This window comes from Malaya genurostris, chromosome 2 (assembly GCF_030247185.1).
Source record: "Malaya genurostris strain Urasoe2022 chromosome 2, Malgen_1.1, whole genome shotgun sequence".
Classification (NCBI taxonomy): domain Eukaryota; kingdom Metazoa; phylum Arthropoda; class Insecta; order Diptera; family Culicidae; genus Malaya; species Malaya genurostris.
In genome coordinates, this window is record NC_080571.1 from 131,181,341 (window position 1) to 131,203,694 (window position 22,354).

The 22,354-nt window shown below is 36.6% G+C and overlaps 1 protein-coding gene across 4 annotated transcripts in view; it reads right to left on the reverse strand.

Annotated features, from left to right (window-relative positions):
• The window catches only part of LOC131431038 (basement membrane-specific heparan sulfate proteoglycan core protein), a 746,275-nt gene that overhangs the window by 222,440 nt on the left and 501,481 nt on the right, over positions 1-22,354 (reverse strand). For all 4 annotated transcript variants that reach the window (XM_058596469.1, XM_058596470.1, XM_058596473.1 and 1 more), the window contains 6 exons: positions 11,443-11,575; positions 11,246-11,331; positions 10,819-10,962; positions 10,508-10,638; positions 10,340-10,448; positions 10,003-10,119 (listed from right to left, as the gene is read on the reverse strand). In XM_058596469.1, coding sequence (XP_058452452.1) covers positions 10,003-10,119; positions 10,340-10,448; positions 10,508-10,638; positions 10,819-10,962; positions 11,246-11,331; positions 11,443-11,575 — 720 coding nt within the window. The remainder of the gene's footprint in view (positions 1-10,002; positions 10,120-10,339; positions 10,449-10,507; positions 10,639-10,818; positions 10,963-11,245; positions 11,332-11,442; positions 11,576-22,354) is intronic.

Below are 22,354 nucleotides of genomic sequence, written 5' to 3' on the forward strand. Positions count from 1 at the left end.
CCGTATTTTCCCCAGGAAATACGGTGAGTGCTTTCCAGGCTTCACTGAACGGAGAGCCTCAATGGAACTGAGACTGTCCGATACAATGAAGTAGTGATCTGTGGGCAGAGTGTCAATGATCTCAAGGGTATACTGAATTGCAGCTAGTTCTGCGACGTAAACTGAAGCTGGATCACTGAGTTTATAGGAAGCGGTGAAATTTACATTGAATATACCGAAGCCAGTGGACCCGTCTAGATATGATCCGTCAGTGTAAAACATTTTATTACAGTCGACTTCTTTAAATTTATTATTAAAAATTTTTGGGATCTCTTGAGGGCGTACAGGATCCGGGATTCCACGAATTTCCTCTTTCATGGATGTGTCGAAAAACACAGTAGAATTAGAAGTATCCACAAAATGAACACGATTGGGAACAAACGAAGAAGGATTTATATTCTGAGCCATGTAGTCAAAATACAAGGACATAAAACGGGTTTGTGAATTAAGCTCGACGAGCTTTTCAAAGTTTTCTATCACCATCGGATTCAAAATGTCGCATCGGATTAGCAGTCGATATGAGAGATCCCAGAACCTGTTTTTCAACGGTAAGACGCCCGCCAGCACTTCAAGACTCATCGTATGGGTTGATTGCATGCAACCCAAGGCAATACGTAAACAACGATACTGAATTCTTTCCAGTTTAATGAAATGAATATTCGTAGCGGAGCGGAAACAGAAACATCCATATTCCATTACTGACAATATCGTCGTTTTGTACAACCTGATCAGGTCTCCTGGGTGAGAGCCCCACCAAGTTCCGGTTATTGTACGAAGGAAATTGATTCTCTGTAGGCATTTTCGTTTCAAATACCTAATGTGACATCCCCAGGTACCTTTGGAATCGAACCAGACCCCGAGATATTTAAATGTGAAAACCTGAGCTATGGTTTCACCCCCTAGTTGAAGCTGTAATTGCGCAGGTTCTCGCTTCCTTGAAAATACAACCAGCTCAGTTTTCTCCGTAGAGAACTCGATACCCATTTGAAAAGCCCATGTCGACAAGTTGTCGAGGGTATCTTGCAATGGTCCTTGGAGATCGGCAGCTTTGGGTCCTATAATAGACACAACACTGTCGTCGGCAAGTTGTCTTAGCGTGCAAGATGTGTTGATACATTCATCAATGTTATTTACGTAAAAGTTGTATAAAAGGGGGCTTAAGCATGAGCCCTGAGGAAGACCCATGTAACTGAATCGCTTTGTCGTCAAATCACCATGCTCAAAATGCATGTGTTTCTCGGACAATAGATTATATAAAAAGTTGTTCAAAACTGGTGAAAGACCATGCTGATGCAACTTCTCAGATAGAACGTTAATGGAAACTGAATCGAATGCCCCCTTGATGTCGAGGAAAACTGATGCCATTTGTTCTTTACGAGCAAATGCCATTTGAATTTCTGTTGAGAGCAACGCTAGACAATCGTTCGTTCCTTTGCCCCTGCGGAACCCAAATTGTGTACCTGAAAGCAATCCATTTGTTTCGACCCAATTGTCTAGACGGAAGAGAATCATTTTCTCCAACAATTTCCGGATACAGGAAAGCATAGCAATCGGCCGATACGAATTGTGATCGGAGGCTGGTTTTCCAGGTTTTTGAATAGTAATAACTCTCACTTCTCTCCATTCGTGTGGGACAATATTACCCTCGAGGAACTTGTTGAATAAATTCAACAAGCGCCTTTTGGCAGAGTCGGGCAGATTTTTCAACAAGTTGAATTTAATTCTGTCTAACCCCGGGGCTCTATTGTTACACGACAAGAGCGCAAGTGAGAACTCTACCATCGAAAACGGTGTTTCGTTTGTATTCAATGTCGCGACGCGGGATATCTTCTGTTCCGGAACAGAATCAGGACATACTTTCTTAGCGAAATCAAATATCCAGCGGTTAGAATATTCCTCGCTTTCGTTCGCGTGATTTCGATTGCGCATGCGACGGGCCGTATTCCAAAGAGTGCTTATTGCTGTTTCTCTCGTTAATCCGTCAACAAACCTTCGCCAGTAACCGCGTTTCTTAGCTTTAATAAGACTTTTCATTTGAAATTCTAACGCCGCGTATTTCCGATAATTATCTGGAGTTCCGTTCTTTCTAAACGAGATGAAGGCTGAAGCTTTTTTCGTTTTCAGCTCTGAGCACTCTTTGTCCCACCATGGGTTGGGAGAACGCATACTAGTTTGCGCGCTAGGTACTCGTTTCGTCTGAGCTTGAATTGCGGTGTCAAGAATCAAGCCAGCCAAAAATGTATACTCTTCCTCCGGAGGAAGCTCCTGTGATGTTTCTAGTTTCTCAGATATCGAGCTCGCGTAACGTTTCCAATCAATGTTTCGTGTGAAATCGTACGAAACATTGATTGTTTCCGATGGTCTTCCACGGTTGGTGATAGAAACTATGATCGGCAAGTGATCGCTACCGTGAGGATCACAGATTACCTTCCACTTGCAATCTAACTGTAGCGAAGTCGAGCAAAGGGATAAATCCAGCGCACTTGGTTGTGCTGGCGGTCTAGGGTTCCGTGTCATTTCTCCCGTGTTTAGAATTGTCAAATTGAAGTTGTCACACAGATCTTGGATTAACGAAGAACGATTATCATCATATAAGCAGCCCCATCCTGTACCATGCGAGTTAAAGTCCCCTAAAACCAGCCGCGGTGAAGGAAGAAGTTCTATGATGTCTGCAAGCCGACGATGCCCTATCGAGACTCTGGGAGGAATGTAGATAGAAGCTATACATAGATCTTTGCCTTTAATATTAATTTGGCAAGCGACAACTTCAATTCCCGGTGTCGAGGGGAGGTTAATACGATAAAATGAATAGCACTTTTTAATCCCTAAAAGTACCCCTCCATAAGAGTCTTCTCGGTCCAGGCGGATTATGTTAAAATTATGGAAGTCGAGGTTGATGTTAGAAGTAAGCCAAGTTTCACTCAAGGAGAATACATCGCAATTATGAGTATGTATTAAGTGTTTGAAAGAATCAAGTTTTGGGATGATACTTCTGCAATTCCACTGAAGCACAATGATCATATCTTCGATTCTCAGTGGTAAATTATCCATCAAAAGATACGATCGCTGCAAGGAGGGGCCATTGTTCAGTCAACTGTTTTAAAAATGTCCTTACTGTTGGCAGTAGAGCAGTTAGGAAGCTTTTCAGAGGATCAGTAATATTGAAGGCTGTTAATATCCAGTCCACGATATCAGAAAATTTCAATAATCCAGCGTTTGTTGGATTTTCTGGTTGTGCTTTGGGGTCATTCGGGTTTTTTGATGCCCCAGGAAGTGCTGGGTACTCCTTATCATCCCTAAGTTTTTTGAACCCAGGAGGTGTTTGCTTCGGTTTTGAGTCAGCACTTTTTGTTTCCGTTTGGTTCTTTTGTGACGAAGAGGACAGTCTGAGGCCTTTACGAGGAAGCTTGGGAGAAGCCAGATTTTGTCTTTTCCTGCTTCCTTCAACCTGTGTGTAGGAAGGTCCTTCGCCTGGGTCGTCAGAGGTATCCTCTTCAACTGGCAAGATTGCAAACGGGTTCTCAGGGGTCGATGGAGTGGTTCTTTTTAAGATTTCCGCATAAGAACGTTTGGAACGTTCTTTCACGGATCGCTTCAATTTCTCCGCACGCTGTATGTACGTAGGGCACACCGAAAGATCATGAGGATTCTCCCCGCAGTAGCAACACTTTTCCACTGCTCTTCTGCAGAGATCGTCCTCATGGGCCTCTCCGCATTTGCCGCATCGCAGTTTGTTGCAACAATAGGTTGCCGTATGACCTAACTGTTTGCAGCTTGTACAATGCATTACCCGCGGTACATACAGCCGAACAGGTAGACGAACTCCACTCACTACCAAATAATTTGGAAGTGCAGATCCGGCAAAAGTCACGCGAAATGAGTCCGATTGGTAAAATTTACCATCTATCGATTTGGAGTGCAATTGCTTGCACTCCAAAATTTTCACTGGATGAAGGTCGGGGTTTTTGAAACGGCCTACCCCGTCCTTCATCAGATCTTCGATTGTCAGACTTTCGTCACGGACCACACCGTCGATCTCCACCACATGAGACGGGACGTACACGCGGTACTCCTTCGTGAACAACTCGCTGGTAGCAATCGCGTTTGCTTGCTTCAGGTCGGACACAACAACACGTAACTTGTTTGGCGAAACCTTATCTATTGTTTTTATTGCCGAGTAATGTTTTTCCAGGTCCCGAGCAATATTTAAAACTCTGAGAGACTTTAATTTGGGCCGGAAGTATACCACCCACGGACCCCCCGAGCCATCGTCTTGGTAAACTTTTTGGCGGGCAGGCAATATCTTAGAGGGAGATGGAGGCATCGGAGAGGGAGATGGCATCGGAGAGGGAGATGGTATCGGAGGGGGAGATGGTATAGGAGGGGTAGATGGCATCTCGGAAGCAAACTCAGCCTCTAAATGTTCTTCGTTCATTCGTTCAGCTTCGCCCTCCTCCGAGACACCCCCACTGTCATCAATATTCATATTTAAAGTGCGGGAGTAAAGAAGTCTCCCACACTTGAAATGAAAAAGAAAGAAATAAAATGAAAAGAAAATATATGAATAGTAAAAGTTGAAAGAAAAAGTTTGAGAAAATACTTAACAGTATGTCACGGTAAGCTGTTAGGTGAGTTGCTCCTTCACTCCTTCGTTGTGCTTCAGCGTGACCTTGACTCAGGATTTGGCTGCTGCGATGCGGGTAGCAAACAATAGAAATAACTGCTGCCCGAGGATAGCACAATAGCGTCTACTGTTGATACCGATACAAAACCGGTGCACAGACAGAACTCACTTGCGGGGATGCTACTTTTTATCACTTTTATTTAATGCCTATACTACAGCCTCTGCTGTGATAGGCACCTTCGTCTTACCGATGTCGATTGTTAAAAAAAACGCGTGTGCTCACTTCGAACATTCGGTTACGAATGAAATGCAGTTCGTTGTCGATTTTTCATTTACAAAAACACAAAAGATCAATTCTACAATATAGAGCATTATAATTTTTCATGTGCAGATTATTTAACAAGATCCATGTTTGTGTTAAGAGCAGTTGTATTGAAAATCAAATGTGAAACTTATTCATTAGAAATTAAGTTTGCATGTTTTGGTAAACGTCATTCCATTTCTTGTTTTTATTATGTAGTAGTTCTCACGAGTTTCACAATTGTTTTTTATTACTGCCTTTTTGATGGGATCGACACATGAGTTTTTGTATCAATTGCACATTCGTTGTGAATAAATGCTCGTGATAACCGATGAACTTGAAAGTATGTTGCACAACACAGAAAAATTGCGCTTTTTCCATAACACAACAGTTACTAGAATAGTGATATAAACTAAATGATAAATTGCACAATCAGTAGATAAATACAGGACAGCAACTTAACCTGCTACTTGGGTGGTGGAGTTGCCATTTTTGCCCAACGACAAATTAAACATCGAATTTCATCTTCTTTCAATATTAAAGTTATTGAAAGCTTGGGAATCGAAATCGAAACCATTCATGGAATTTATTTCATCGCTAGAGCATATTTGTCATTCAAATGCACCGGCGAACAATTAAATTTCTTTATAGGCGATTTGCAAAAACTCACAAGAAATCGACCGAAAGTTTTCGTAATAGGAGACTTAAATGCTAAACATGTCCAGTGGAATTGTAGGCAAAATAACAGTAATGATAAAATACTCCATAATCAACTCTCAGTTGGTTACTTCACAGTTCTTCATCCCAGTAATCCGACTTGTTTCTCTTCCGTGAAAAACCGCTCTACAATTGATCTGGTTCTAACAGATCAAAGTCACATTTGTAGTGAACCGATTACACATGCTAACTTTGACTCAGATCATCTTCCTGTAACATTCAGACTTTCCAACGAAGCTATAATTAATCCAATTAGTTCTATTTTCAATTACCATAGAGCTAATTAGTTGGATTACAGATCTCACATTGAAAATCATGTGGATCATGAAACTATTTTAGAAAATTTTGCGGATATCGACACAGCAATTGATAATTTGAATCATTACATTATCGAAGCTAGAAATCTTTCAGTTCCCAAAGCTCAAACTAAATTAATTTCTCCTATCATCGATGACAATCTTCAACTGCACATTTGGTTGAAGAATGTTCGTCAACGACTGTATCAACGTTCTCGTGATCCTGCTATGAAAAACATAGTTTAGGATTTACAAAAAAAAGTTCAACATAGATTTACTCTTTCGCAAAATGAAAATTTCTCTAAAGAAGTGGAACAAATTAAATCATATTCTAAACCCTTCTGGAAACTTTCTAAGTCTCTTATAAACCTCAGAAACCAATTCCTGGTTTCAAGGAAGGAAATCAAATACTTGTTACAAATTACGAAAAAACTTAAAAACTTGCTCAGCAGTTCGAGAGTGTTCACAATTTTAATTTAAACGTTGTGAGTCCTATTGAAAATGAAGTCTCACTGAAATATGATCATATTTTAACTCAAGTGTTATTACAAGATGACATTATTGAGACGAATTTTGATGAAATTAAGTCAGTTATTAGGAAACTTAACAACATGAAGGCTCCTGGTATTGATGGAATCTATAATATTCTTATTAAAAATCTTCCCGATGTTGCCTTGAGACACTTGGTTAAAATTTTCAACAAGTGTTTTTCATTAGCTTACTTCCCAAAAAGATGGAAAAACGCTAAAGTAATTCCTATCCTCGAACCTGATAAAAATCCAGCAGAAACATCATGTTATCGACCAATTAGCCTACTTTCTTCAATTAGTAAACTTTTTGAAAAAAATAGCTTGTTGAGAATGATGTCTCATATAAATGAGAATTCAATTTTTTTACCAGAGCAGTTTGGATTTCGTCATGAACATTCAACTACTCATCAACTTGTAACAGTACCGAACATGATAGAAGCAAATAAATCTTCTGGGTTATCCACTGGAGTTGCTCTTCTAGACATAGAAAAAGCATTCGACAGTGTTTTTCACAAAGGTTTAATAGCAAAAATGTCTGATTTCCAGTTTCCTATTAATTTGATCAAAATGATTCAAAATTATTTAACTGAACTCTTCAGGTTAGCTATCAGAATTGTAAATCTGAATTGCTACCCGTACGACCACGTTTTCATCGACGGGCGATTCTTCTTCGACGTCATCAATGTCCGCACTTACTGCAGTGCCAATATTGATTCTGACCACTACCTTGTCGCGGTTTGTATGCGCTCAAAACTATCTACGGTGCACAATACTCGTCGCACAGGAACGCCGGCACTCAATCTCGAGCAGCTACGTAGCATTCGTACTGCAGATGAATACGCGCAACAACTGGAGCTAGTGCTACAAACGGAAGAGTAGCTTGGCGCGGCGACTCTTGAAGACGGTTGGAGGAACATAAGATCCGCCGTGAGTAGCACTTCTGCAACCGTTCTAGGTACGAGGTTATCGAATCGAGGAAATTATTGGTTTGACGGCGAATGTCAGCAGTTGGTCGAAGAGAAGAATGCAGCAAGGGCGATGATGCTGCAACACCGCACTAAAGCGAACAAGGAACGATACAGATAAGCGCGGAACATACAGAACACGGTTTTCCGGAAGAAAAAGCGCCACCAGGAAGACCAAGATCGCGAAGCGATGGAACAGCTGTACCACGCTAATGACACACGGAAGTTCTATGAGAAAGTGAACCGCTCACGTAGAGGCTACACGCCACAGGCCGAAATGTGCAGAGATACCAGTGATAACCTTCTCACGAACGAACGTGAGGTGATCGACAGGTGGAAGCAGTACTATGACGAGCATCTGAATGGCGAAGCACAAGATACAGAGAACGGTACAGGAATCAATCTGGATGCAGGTTCAGCCGACGACAGATTCCCAGCCCCTGATCTGTCGGAGATAAGTGAGGAGATCGGCAAGAATGGATGGAATGGATGGATGGAGTGGTATGTCCCGTCTACAAAAAAGGCAATTGCTGCGCAATCACGTGGCTGAACACCGCCTACAAGGTACTCTCCTTTGCCGTCGTCTATCACCAATAGCTAAGGAGTTCGTATTGCCGTACCAAGCGGGATTTACTGGAGCCCGTAACACTACGGATCACATATTCGCGACAAAGACAAGTACTCCAGAAGTGTCGTGAATACAACGTTGACATTGACTATTCATTGACTTCAAAGCGGCATACGACACAATCGATCGAGAACAGCTGTGGCAGATAATGCACGAATACGGTTTTCCGGATAAACTGACGCGATTGACCAATGCAACGATGGATAGAGTGATGTGCTACGTCCGAGTATCTGGGACGCTCTCGAGTCCCTTCGAATCTCGGAGAGGGCTACGGCAAGGTGATGGACTTTCTTGTATCTTGTTTAATATTGCCCTGGAAAGTGTGATTCGATGAGCGAGGATCGACACGAGTGGCACGATCTTCCGAAAGTCCGTACAACTTTTTGGCTTCGCTGACGATATTGATATTGTGACACGTAACCTTGAGAAGATGACGGAAATCTACATCGGACTGAAAGCAGAAGCTAGGCGTATCGGACTGGCCATAAATGCGTCGAAAAGAAAATACATGAGAGGAAGAGGCTCTAGAGAAGAAACACTACGCCACTCACCACGAATATTGATAAACTGTGACGATATCGATCTGGTTGACGAGTTCGTGTATTTGGGCTCACTGGCGACCGACAATAATGACACCAGCAGAGAAATTCATAGACGTATTTTGGCAGGGAATCGTGCGTACTTTGGACTCAGTAAAACCCTCCGATCGAGAAAAGTACGCCACCGCACGAAATTGACCATCTACAAAACGCTCATTAGACCGGTTGTTCTCTATGGCCACGAGACCTGGACTATGTTGGTGAGGACCAACGCGCCCTCAGTGTTTTCGAAAAAAAGGTACTGAGGACCATCTATGGCGGAGTGCAGATGGAAGACGGAACGTGGAGACGGCGTATGAATCACGAATTGCAACAGCTGCTAGGAGAACCACCTATCATACGGACAGCTAAAATCGGACGTCTACGATGGGCTGGGCATGTCATAAGGATGTCGGACGACAGCCCAGTGAAAATGGTTCTTGAATCTAATCCGACTGGTACAAGCAGAAGAGGAGCTCAGCGAGCAAGGTGGATTGATCAAGTGGAGGGTGATCTCAGAAGCATCCGTGCCTTGAGTGGTTGGCGACGAGCAGCCATGAACCGAGTTATGTGGAGACGTATGCTTGATAAATGATTAATTAATAGAATTTAATAGAATATTCAAATGGAACTATAGATTATATTCAATATTGTTCTATTCTATCATATAAATTATTCTAACAGTACATTTGACTTCATATGCTTGTAACGATTCGTTGAGAATATATTATTATTTTTTTCATTTTGCTGTGTGATGATTTCCCTTATGTTTTGTATTAATCTTCTTTAATAAGAAATATGGGAAGTCTATGATTACAATATCATTAATAATGGATATGATCTCATGAGAAGATGTGTTTCAAGATTTTCATAATTTCTTAATCATGGTGCTGGTAATGGATTTTTATGGGTGTAGTTATAGTATCTCAATTCTAGGTCCTTTTTCATTTTCAAAAAAAAACGAAATCTTGTACCATAAACAAATATTATGTAGCACATAAGATATAAGTGCTATGCAAATTTCATTTTTTCGTTTATTTTGGCCTTAGACGATTCTTAGCGTAAGTTGGATCATAACAATAGTCATGAAATTATCCTGAAGATCGGCTGCGATAGAAGAAACTTTAGAAAGTTTACTCGAAAAACCGTGAATCTATTGTTCTGGTTCTCTGGGATGTTAGCATTTTTGAAATATAACAATAAATTTTGATATGTGCATTGATAAACTATAACTATTGGGTTCCATGCTCTATTTTCGTATAGTCGGAACAATAAAAAAGTATATAAACAACAAATGATGGAAAATAGTGAAGTGAATCTTAACCGAAACAATTTTGTTCGTCGGAGAAATCTTTGCAGTCGTAATAACTATCACATCTTAAAGCAGCGTCTATGCAGAGGTAGCCATCTAGACAAGCAAACTCAGTTTCATTGCATGAACCTACAATACACGTGGTAAGTATAATAAAGTGTGAAGAGAACAGTGAGAATCACGAATAAAGTGTATGTGCATTTTGACGTGACATCAGGTCAGCTATTTCTCTACGCATTGGTGTTGATACGTTTCAGCTGCATTAACAGTGGTGTTTTTGTAGCGAAAAGAATAGTATCACTTCATTGGTTGATAATTTAGCTTGATAATAAAAGTTTCGAATACTTACGGCAGTTGATTTCATCTGATCCATCTCGACAATTTCGAACACCATCGCATCGCTTTGAAAGATCTATGCAAGTTCCATCTAGACATTCATATTGGGTACATCGATCTTTCTACAATTATATGGATGTATTTAAATATTGATAGACATTTTTACTGAACTGATTATTACATTATGTGATGGATAATCACAGGATCTTTCATCGCTGCCATCGGTGCAATCGGGGATGTTATCGCAACGACGATCTCCGTCGATGCAAGCTCCATCCGAGCAGATAAATTGATCGACTGTGCAACGTGGATCTGTTTGGAAAAAAATGGTTTCTATTTTGTTAGATCAGTTTTTATGTTCTACATACGTTGATCTTAGTCGACCAAATACAAACAAAATATCATATTCAAATTAGATTTTGTTGGATGCATAAAGCTGTATTACGCTTATAAACATGGTGGTTGAACGCAAGCCGAATAAATAATACTCACCGAAGAAGCAATTTATTTCGTCTGATCTATCGGAACAGTCAACATGATCGTCGCAGCGGAACTCGTTATTTATACATATGCCATTGTCGCACTGCCACTGATCACTGTTGCATGAGCCATTTATGCTGTTGGATGAGTTTGTGTCTATTTTTCGAAGCGGAGTGACCATGAGTGTTGATGGTTAGTGCAGTTTTTTTTTGTTTTGAACAGTTTCCAGCGAATCAGTATTGATTTTAAGCAAAATTTCATGGCGTATACAAACCAAATTGGATGTCAAAGCATAAAACAAAACAATACTTAATTAGTGCCATAATACATATTATCTAGCTACATTAGTATCAGAAGCATCTTACACTCAACTTCTATATTACGAAAGTTGCACTACTCTAATATCAGAATCGATTATAAGATATCTGTGTAAACTTACTACAATCTAATTCGTCACTGTTATCGTTACAGTCCATAACTCCATCACAACGGGAACCCGGAGGTATACATTCTCTACTTTTGCAACTATTATATACAAAGTAACGAGTGCGGGGCAGGTAAAGTGCGCAAATGAAAAAAATAAAGAGAAACATTACTTTAGCGAAAGACTATCGAAAAGTTGATTTGGAAACTTACTGAAATGCTCCGGCCTGACATATGATACAGTTATTTTCATCCGTACCATCATCGCAATCTGGTATGCCATTACAGTAAGATTCTTTATTTATACAAATTCCATCACAGGAAAATTCGTTTTCATTACATTCATCTAAATATGATAAAATATGGATTTTTATATAGTAACCATGCCGTAAAAGAAAATCTAACTATAAATCGTAGAGGTGAGTAAGATGAGCATGATTTGTTACTAGCTAAAACACAGTTATGTTAGTTTCTACAGTGCAATATACTATGCTATAAAAATGGAAGTTGGTAAAAATTCTTCCAATAACGTTTTAGTACAAATAATTACTTACACATTGTTAAATTATATACAGTTATTGAAAAAATGTACAGGGTCATGATTATCTCTGTTTAAATATTCATTGGCGTTGATCTTTAAAATTGAATTATAAAACAATTATTAAAAATAAAATTTCAACATGTCTTCCCGAGTAAAGTCTAACATTAAAATGAGAAAAAATTGAAATCCGATTATGATAGCAACATCAGATTGAAATCCTAATAAGACATCGTCTCATCAAATTTTCAATTAATATCACATTATGTTATCATTTTGCTGTTCGTTTTAAGAAAAACTTTTAAGGCAAAAGTTTTGTGAAACTCAAAAATGAAAATATTAAAATCAATGGCCGAATAATTCCTTCAATACTTTGTGTCCTTTTATAAAAATGCTTTAACATCCTGCCGAGTGGCAGTTGACCGCAACCATAACCGCGAAAAAACGATTTTTTTTTAATTTTTTCGCGAAGTTCATTCCAAAGCTCTTAGACCATTATTTTCAGTGCATCCAGAAATCGGGGACCTGGATGGCGAAAACAATCAACTCGCCAAACCCGTTCTGAAAATACACATAACTTTATATCCAACAGTATGGAAAAAATGTTTACGAAGTTCGAACATCGAATATTGAATGTCTCAGATCTCAGAACCTAGAGTTAATTCTTAATAATACTTTAGTGGCTTATAGGAGCCACCAAGAAAATATATGTTTAATTTGTCTATTCCTAAGTAGTCCATAAACTGTCGAAGACACTCTTCCAAATAATTCTCATTCCTAGTTATAAATGCTTAGAACTTCATATACTCACTAACGCTAGATACTATAAGATGTATTTTATCAATCATCTAATATTTCTTTGAACTTTGATACACTTTGCCATAGAAATCGTCTAACTAAATCTTCATAATATTGAGTCACAGGAGTAATTCTGCATCAAATGATCGTAAATTATAAATCTACACCAGAACTAAAAATTTACTGAAGAGATTATGGTTCTATCTGTGGTCAGAAGCGAGATAATCGTTCATTGTCCCAATTAGTCGAAAAAACAAATGACTGGACCCAACTGCCATCACTTATACCATTACATGTCCGTAGCCAGAAGTGACAGCCATTTGATCTTTGAACCAAAGAAATGGCTTCATAATAGCTACCAAATGAGCTCAAGTTTGTCAAACTCGGTTCTGTTATCTCTGAGAAATTCGAGCGGTAAAAAACAACGAGTTTTATCGGTTACGTTATATCTTTGGAACCGAATGTGACAGCGAGTTGATCTTCGCACTTGATCAATGACTCAGTAATAGCTTGCAAACGACGCTAAGCTTGTTGAAATTGGCTCAGGCATTTCAGGAAAAATTGAACGGAGAGAAAAGTTTTCGCAAGGTGCACACACATAGACATTTTCCAATCTTGTCGAGCCTAGTCGAATGGTATATAACACTACGAATCTCCGGATTTCGGATCGAAAGTCGTTTTTTTCATTAATTCTATTTATTTTTGTATAGCGAAAGGTAAAATATCATAATCGTCACATATTAGCTGATATCGTGAAGTAGATGTATGATGCTGATGTGAACCCTCATAGGCAACAAAATAAACAAAAACAAAAATCTTGAATCAGTGTCGGCGACAAAAAAGAAGGGAAAACCTTTTTTAATTCATCTAGTGGTATAATGATGCCTTTCTCATATAACTTATATTTTTATAAATATCACTAGGAGATTCTGCGAAGAAATTTTTTTTCAATCTTGAGCAAAGTAAGAAATTTTCTTAGTGTATAAACTAACATAACCTTTTCAATTTGTAAACAGTTATGTCAAGTTAAGAGGCTGTCCATAAAAGACGTCACGCTTTTTTGACGATTTTTGACTCCCCATCCCCCCTTTGTCACAAATTCTCACAGAAGCAACTGATCTTCCGTCACACAATGGGTAGTGATTTTGAGCTAAAATGATTCTTGATTTATGTAAGTTCAATCATTGGATGATTCGATAAGCTTTGATGTTGGTGGAGGAAAATCACATATGATCAGGATAAGACATGACTTCTGAAATCGTTGATCTCCCGCCCTTTTTCAAATGGAGTACAATTGAATAAACTGCCTCAGAATCAGATAAGAGAAATTCTTTGATATACTGTTATCAACACAGATAAAAATATTTTGTGATTTTACATTTATTTTCATGCACATATTTGAAGCAGGCAATTGAATGGAAATTTACATTACAAAACGAAGCGGTTTGTAAATATACAGTCTTGTTTAATGAAAAACTAAATGAATTTTAATGTAATTTTACATCAATCATGGTTTTAAATTAGATTTTCGTTTCAACTGATGTCTATTTCATAGTACTATCGGTTTACATGTCGTGTAAGTTTCATCTTTTCTCTCTGTGAATGCTAGAAAATCAAACTACTGAACAAATTGTCAGTGCATAACTTAAGGTTAACCGTTTGAAGGCATCTTTTTCTTTTTTACTCCTATTAGGTAAAATTTATTAATTTCGCTAATTTACTCGCTCCTCCATACACTTTTGCTGATCACAACAGAAATGATTTCCTGCATCACTTATTTCCGAATTGACAAGAAGAAGCTTTTACATCAACAAATTCACGTTTTCCTATAGAATGTAAACGTTTATTGTGGAGATTTTTCAGGAGATAGGGCAAAGCAGTAATATAATTGAGTATTTCAAAAATGCGCTCATTGAAAATATTGGACAACACATTCCAAAAACCTCCCCCCCTCCAAGCAATGTCCTGGCATTACATTGCTTTTGTGGAATTTGGCCTCTCTGTTTCAACAGACTTCGCAGTCGATTTTTAGTGTACAGAATCATTGCATGGCTAGTACTATGGATCCTACTGACACTAAGAATCCTTCCAGGTCGGGGCTCGAACATACGACAACTGGCTTGTAAGACCAGCGTCCTATGCATTGAACCGCCAACCCGGCCTGAATTTCACCTGGACCCAACTGCCAGTGCTGAAATAACCGGGTTAAGTGTGAGATTTAATAATATCACTTAAAGCGGTAAGCAAAAGATAAAAAAAATCTTTTCAACTAGCCTTAAAACTGTTCCAATTTGTAGGTTATAGTTTTGTTGGTCATACGGAAATAGTGAACAAAAATTGCAAAAAGGATCTCACTTTCCCCCAAGATGGCTGAACCGATTTTCTCAAATGTAAATTTAAATGGAAAGTCTTACAGTTTCGTACGGAATCCCTTAATTTGTTGCGGATACTACTCTAGGTTCCGAAGCTACAGAATGTTTTGTATTATTGATTATGCTAGTTTACGTCAGAACAAACTTTCCAGTTTATATTCAATTAAATATTTTTTAGATGTCTACGGTAATATTTATGATGGTATGAGCAATACGATAAAAGCTAGGTGGATTAAAACAGGGTTTTCTCATTTTTTCTCATGCACAATTTATATTATGACATATCTCTTCTATACAAAACACGTTGTTTTATCACCGCATAAGTTTATCATAGAAAACTGAGACGATTTAAGGACGATAATATTCCAAAAGATGAAAAGCTGGAAAAAAATCTAGACGTCCTAATTTCGAGTTTTATCGCGAGACTCCGACTTTTAAACGACTTCAAACGCGTTTATCTCAGAACCACGTTTTTCGAGCTGACCGGAAACATAAGTCAAGTAAATCTTGACCAATCGATTCAAAAAGTTTACAGGATATTCCCGATAGTTAGCTAGATAGAGGTACGTAGGGGCTTTTGAAAATTGTGAATTTTTTTATGAACAATTTTGTGACGAAAAAATGCGGTTTTATTTTAATTTATTTGCAAAGGGCTGCCATTTTACAGAAAATCAAATAATTCAAAAACCCTACGTACGTATTTTTTGTTTTTTGCTCAAGATCGAAAAATTGCTGGAGCTGAATTTACGGCCGTCAAAATGCAGCACTTTCGCGGCAATGCCGCCAAGCCGCCATTTTGTTTTTCAATTTTTAGAACTGATCTTTTTTCCTTTCTCTATAGAAAGGTATAAGAATTGCTGGAAAAACCGACTTTCGAACGTAGCCTCGGAGACTCATAGTGTTATATACCATTCGACTCAGTTCGATCTTGAAAAAGCACCATAGGGGGGAGTACATGAAATTTTCACAATCGAAAAAAAAATTTTGATGCCAAAAGTCTCAAAACTGCATGAAACGTCGGGATTTAGTGTCATCTCAGAAAAAAAAATTTTTTAAATCAACTTTCTGGTTTCTGGGACTTAGCAAAATTTTGATATTATCCCAAGTCCCAAAAAGTCGATTTAAAAAAAATTTTTTTTTTCGAGATGACACTAAATCTCGACGTTTCATGCAATTCTAAGCCTTTTGGCATCAAATTTTTTTTCGATTTCGGAAATTTCATGTAACAACTCTCCCCTCCCCTATGGTGATTTTTCAAGATCTATGAAAATTCCACTAAGTGGACTAAGAAGGGGTATTTTTTTAGAATTGCATCACTCTTCTCATATGAATAGGCAACGTAAATGCCAAACGCTTGATTGGAAAAACGATACCGAGGTGTGACATAAACACTGAAGCATGCTTTTGTGAACCACTCGAATCAATCTGAATTAATTGGTGTCAAAAATAAGCCAAAATTAGTGTCAGAAATTTTTTCATAACATGATAAAAAATTCATGAGGCTGCTTTGAAGAAAGAGAAAGGCATTTTTACACTACTAGGTGGATTAAGAAGGGTTTTTTGTACTTAAATATACATATTAAAAAGTACTTTATACAAAATTCGGATTACTCCATGTTTTGGATCCCAAAATAATTCCCCAAAAAAGTCTTTTTTTCTGCAGTGGTATAACCCCTTAAGGTCATCGTCCAAGTACCATGCGCGCGGGTGGTTTTAGGAAATTTTCGATGGAAATTTCGAAAAATTTGACAAAACCAAAAACATACAGACCTTTGAAATACTTTTATCTATCTACAGGGTGAAAATGACTGAAAAATTCGGAGGATTTTACGAGTCTTATAAAAAATAGCGCTGAAAAAATGAGCTTTTTTTGTAATTTTTCACAATTATTTGAAAAAATAATTCGATGGAATGAAATTTTTTTTTCAAAAAAAACCTCATGCTGGCAACAAGCATCACATTCGAAAACATTTTTGGAAAACCTTTTCACGCTTTTCATGGAAAATCAACGAATTTCATATAACCGATTTCGTGGAAGTTTTTGAAATTCGTGGATTTTCTATGAAAAGCGTGAAAAGGTTTTCCAAAAATGTGTCCGAATGTAATCTGTGTATCCATAATAAAGTTTATTTGAAAAAAAAGTTTATGTCATCGCTTTATTTTTCCAGATAATTGTGAAAAATCACAAAAACAGTCATTTTTCAGAGCTATTTTTGATAAGACTCGGAAAATCCTCCGAATTTTCCAGCCATTTTCACCCTGTAGATAGATAAATGTATTTCAAAGGTCTGTATGTTTTTGGTTTTGGCAAATTTTTCGAAATTTCCATCGAAAATTTCCTAAAACCACCCGCGCGCATGGTACTTGGACGATGGCCTTAAACAAGCTTAGGCTTGTTTGAAAGCTATTATTGAATTATGTCTCATGTTCTAAACTCAAATGGCTGACATTTCCGGTTCAGGAGGTATAATGGTATAAGTGACGTAACCGACTAAACGCGTTGTTTTTTGCCTTTCTCATATAGAAAGCTTATGCAATCACTGCTAAAACCGACTCTTGAATCAAGGCCAGGAGGGCCGAGTGTCATATACCATTCGACTCAGTTCGTCGAGTACACAAAATGTCTGTGTGTGTATAAATTGTGTATGTAAAAATATGTGCATTCGATTTTCTCGGAAATGGTTTGACCGATTTTCGCAAACTTATATTCAAATGAAAGGTCTCTTGGTCCCAAATTTTACCTGGGTCGAATTTCCAGTTCAAGAGTAACGGGGTAAAATATGCAACCAAATGAAGAAAAAGTGAACTCGATTTTCTCAGGCACCGCTTCTTAAAATTAGGCTCAAATTGAAGTCGTATCTAGATGAAATTTGGCCATATCTTCGGTTCAAAGTCACCACTTGTGGCTGAACACCCAATTTAAATATTAAAAATTTAAATTTAATTCATTAAACCACCATTAAACCACCAGGTGAATTAAAAAAGGGTTTTTCATTATCGCTGTATATGACAGAATGCAATTTTATACACACTACCCTTACAGAAAAAATATTTTCACAAATACTTAATTTTTTAAATGACGCAATATTCCACTCGCACAGAATATATATATATATATATATATATATATATATATATATATATATATATATATATATATATATATATATATATATATATATATATATATATATATATATATATATATATATATATATATATATATATATATATATATATATATATATATATATATATATATATATATATATATATATATATATATATATATATATATATATATATATATATATATATATATATATATATATATATATATATATATATATATATATATATATATATATATATATATATATATATATATATATATATATATATGATTTGGTTATTACCATGAGGACATTATTTGCTTCCGCAATTCTAAGATTTTTGTGTAGGAAAAATTCTAAACCTACTTGAATTGTGTAATGGGGAAAAGGAACTTATATACTAACTTACTAACTAATACAGAGAGCGAATCGATTCAATTGAAGATTGCATCGATTTTTGTCGGAATTTGTTTATAATATTATGTGACATTACATCTAATGGTTCTATATTTGTGAGTCTGTGTAACTCATTTGTACTAAACCAGGGAGGACTGAATCCTTTGAAGTGTTTTCTTCCTGGTGGAACAACAACTTGACCAAATTGGTACTGCATAAAGCATGGCTGGTCTGAAAATTTGTTTATAAATTAACCATTTTTTTAGACAGAGCTTAGAATTTCTGTTTATAAGAGGATATAAACATTTAATATATTTATTACACTTTGCCTGGATTCCTTCAATGTGATCCTTGAAAGTGAGTTTTTTGTCATACGTTAAACCTAAGTATTTAGCTTGATCAGACCATGTCAATTCCAAACCATTCAATTTGAGAATGTGATTATTGTTTGGTTTAAGAAAAGAAGCTCTTGGCTTATGAGGAAAGATAATTATTTGCGTTTTTGCTGCATTTGGTTTAATTTTCCATTTTGACAGATAATCACTGAAAATATTTAAACTTCTTTGAAGGCGACTGCAAATCACTCTTAGATTTCTACCTGTACCTAACAGACTTGTGTCGTCACAGATTAGCGATTTCTGACAACCAACGGGTAGATTTGGAAGATCAGTTAAGGCCATCGTCCAAGTACCATGCGCGCGGGTGGTTTTATGAAATTTTCGATGGAAATTTTGAAAAATTTGACAAAACCAAAAACATACAGACCTTTGAAATACTTTTATCTATCTACAGGGTGAAAATGGCTGGAAAATTTGGAGGATTTTCCGAGTCTTTTTAAAAATAGCTCTGAAAAATGAGTGTTATTGTAATTTTTCACAATTATCTGGAAAAATAATGCGATGACATAAATTTTTTTTTCAAATAAACCTTATGATGGATACAAAGATTACATTCGGACACATTTTTGGAAAACCTTTTCACGCTTTTCAAAGAAAATCCACGAATTTCAAAAATTTCCACGAAATCGGTTATATGAAATTCGTTGATTTTCCATGAAAAGCGTGAAAAGGTTTTCCAAAAATGTTTCCGAATGTGATCCTTGTTGCCAGCATAAAGTTGTCTTGAAAAAAAAAAATTCATTACATCGAGTTATTTTTTCAAATAATTGTGAAAAATTACAAAAAATGCTCATTTTTTCAGTGCTATTTTTGATAAGACTCGGGAAATCCTCCAAATTTTCCAGCCATGTTCACTCTGTAGATAGATAAAAGTATTTCAAAGGTCTGTATGTTTTTGGTTTTGTCAAATTTTTCAAAATTTCCATCGAAAATTTCCTAAAACTACCCGCGCGCATGGTACTTGGACGATGGCCTTAAATAATTTTGAATCATTTTGATCAAATATATAGGAAACTGGAAATCAGACATTTTTGTTATTAAACCTTTGTGCCAAACACTGTCGAATGCTTTTTCTATGTCTAGAAGAGCAACTCCAGTGGATGACCCAGAAGATTTATTTGCTTTTATCATGTTTGTTACTCTGACAAGTTGATGAGTAGTTGAATGTTCATGACGAAATCAAAACTGCTCTGGTAAAAAAATTGAATTCTCATTTATATGAGACATCATTCTCAACAAGATAATTTTTTCAAAAAGTTTACTGATAGAAGAAAGCAAGCTAATTGGTCGATAACATGATGTTTCTGCTGGGTTTTTATCAGGTTTGAGGATAGGAATTACTTTAGCGTTTTTCCATCTTTTTGGGAAGTAAGCTAATGAAAAACACTTGTTGAAAATTTTAACCAGGAGTCTCAAGGCAACATCGGGAAGATTTTTAATAAGAATATTAAAAATTTCATCATTACCAGGAGCCTTCATGTTTTTAAGTTTCCTAATAATTGATTTAATTTCATCAAAATTCGTCTCAATAATGTCATCTTGTGATAACACTTGGGTTGAAATATGATCATATTTCAGTGAGATTTCATTTTCAATAGGACTCACAACGTTCAAATTAAAATTGTGGACACTCTCGAACTGCTGAGCAAGTTTTTGAGCTTTTTCACCATTTGTAAGAAGTATTTGATTTCCTTCCTTGAGAGCAGGAATTGGTTTCTGAGGTTTCTTCAGAACCTTAGAAAGTTTCCAGAAAGGTTTAGAATATGGTTTAATTTGTTCAATTTCATCAGCGAAATTTTCATTTCGCAAAAGAGGAAATCTATGTTTAATTTCTTTTTGTAAATCCTTAACTATTTTTCATCCTTTTCATAGCAGGATCACGAGAACGTTGATATTGTCGTCGACGAACGTTCTTCTACCGAATGAGCAGTTGAAGATTGTCATCGATGATAGGAGAATTTAATTTAGTTTGAGCTTTGGGAACTGAAAGATTTCTAGCTTCGATAATGTAATGATTCAAATTATCAATTGCTGTGTCGATATCCGCAGAATTTTTTTAAAATAGTTTCATGATCCATATGATTTTCAATGTGAGATCTGTAATCCAACCAATTAGCTCTATGATAGTTGAATATAGAACTAATTGGATTAATTATAGCTTCGTTGGAAAGTCTAAATGTTACTGGAAGATGATCTGAGTTAAAGTCAGCATGTGTAATCGGTTCACTACAAATGTGACTTTGATCTGTTAGAACCAGATTAATTGTAGAGGGGTTTTTCACGGAAGAGAAACAAGTAGGATTACTGGGATGAAGAACTGTGAAGTAACCAGCTGAGAGTTGATTATGGAGTATTTTATCATTACTGTTATTTTGCCTACAATTCCACTGGACATGCTTAGCATTTAAGTCCTCTATTACGAAAAATTTCGATATGTTTTTGCAAATCGCCTTTAAAGAAATTTAATTGTTCGCCGGTGCATTTGAATGGCAAATATGCTCCAGCGATGAAATAAATTCCATGAATGGTTTCAACTTCGATTCCCAAGCTTTCAATAACTTTAGTATTGAAAGAAGGTAAAATTCGATGTTTAATTTACCGATGGACAAAAATGGCAACTCCACCACCCATTCCAGTAAACCTGTCAAATCGATGAAGCCCATAATGTGGGTTACGTTTCAATTTGACATTTGGTTTAAGAAAAGTTTCTGTCACAATGGCAATATGAATTTTGTGAACTTTGAGAAAATTATAAAATTCATCTTCACTCGATTTCAAAGATCGAGCATTCCAATTTAAAATAATTATTTAACATCACTGTTAAATTTTAAATTCATTATAATATTATTTTCAAATTGCCATCCGATTTGAAATGCTTCAAAAAGTGATGAAGTCGAATTCATTTGGATGATCATTTGAAAAAATTGATCTACCTGGCAATCTATTGTTTTCGTTAGAAGACGAAGTGGAAGGCCTGTTTTTTGTTTTAAATTCGAAGAAATAAGTGCCTTAGAAGAATTAGGCGTGGCATTTGTAACGGTTTTTTGATTTTCAGGTATGTTCTGTAAATTTAAGGTTGTTGATTTGACTTGTTGTCTAAGCGAACGAGCGTTTAAAATTTTTCCCTGACAGGACATTTCAAATAATTTTATTTATGATTCCCATCGCAATTTGAACATGAAAATTTATCAGTGGTTTCATTCATTGGACAAACGTTTATCGAATGCGATTTACCACAATTCAAACACCGTATATCCATATGACAATTTTTGGTTCCATGGCCGAAGCCTTGGCAACGACGACATTGCGTTAACCCTCAGGGTACGGACTGGGTTACCGTAACCCGAGCGAAATTTGAAAAAAGCGCCATACGAAGAGAAGTCGTTCACATTTTTCATTATAATTTTTTTTCAATCAGTTAAATGATTAATCTGACAACTCTAATATATTTTTGAGGCAATTTTACACAAAATAAAAAAAAAATTATTCAAATTGACAAAGTACAGCCTG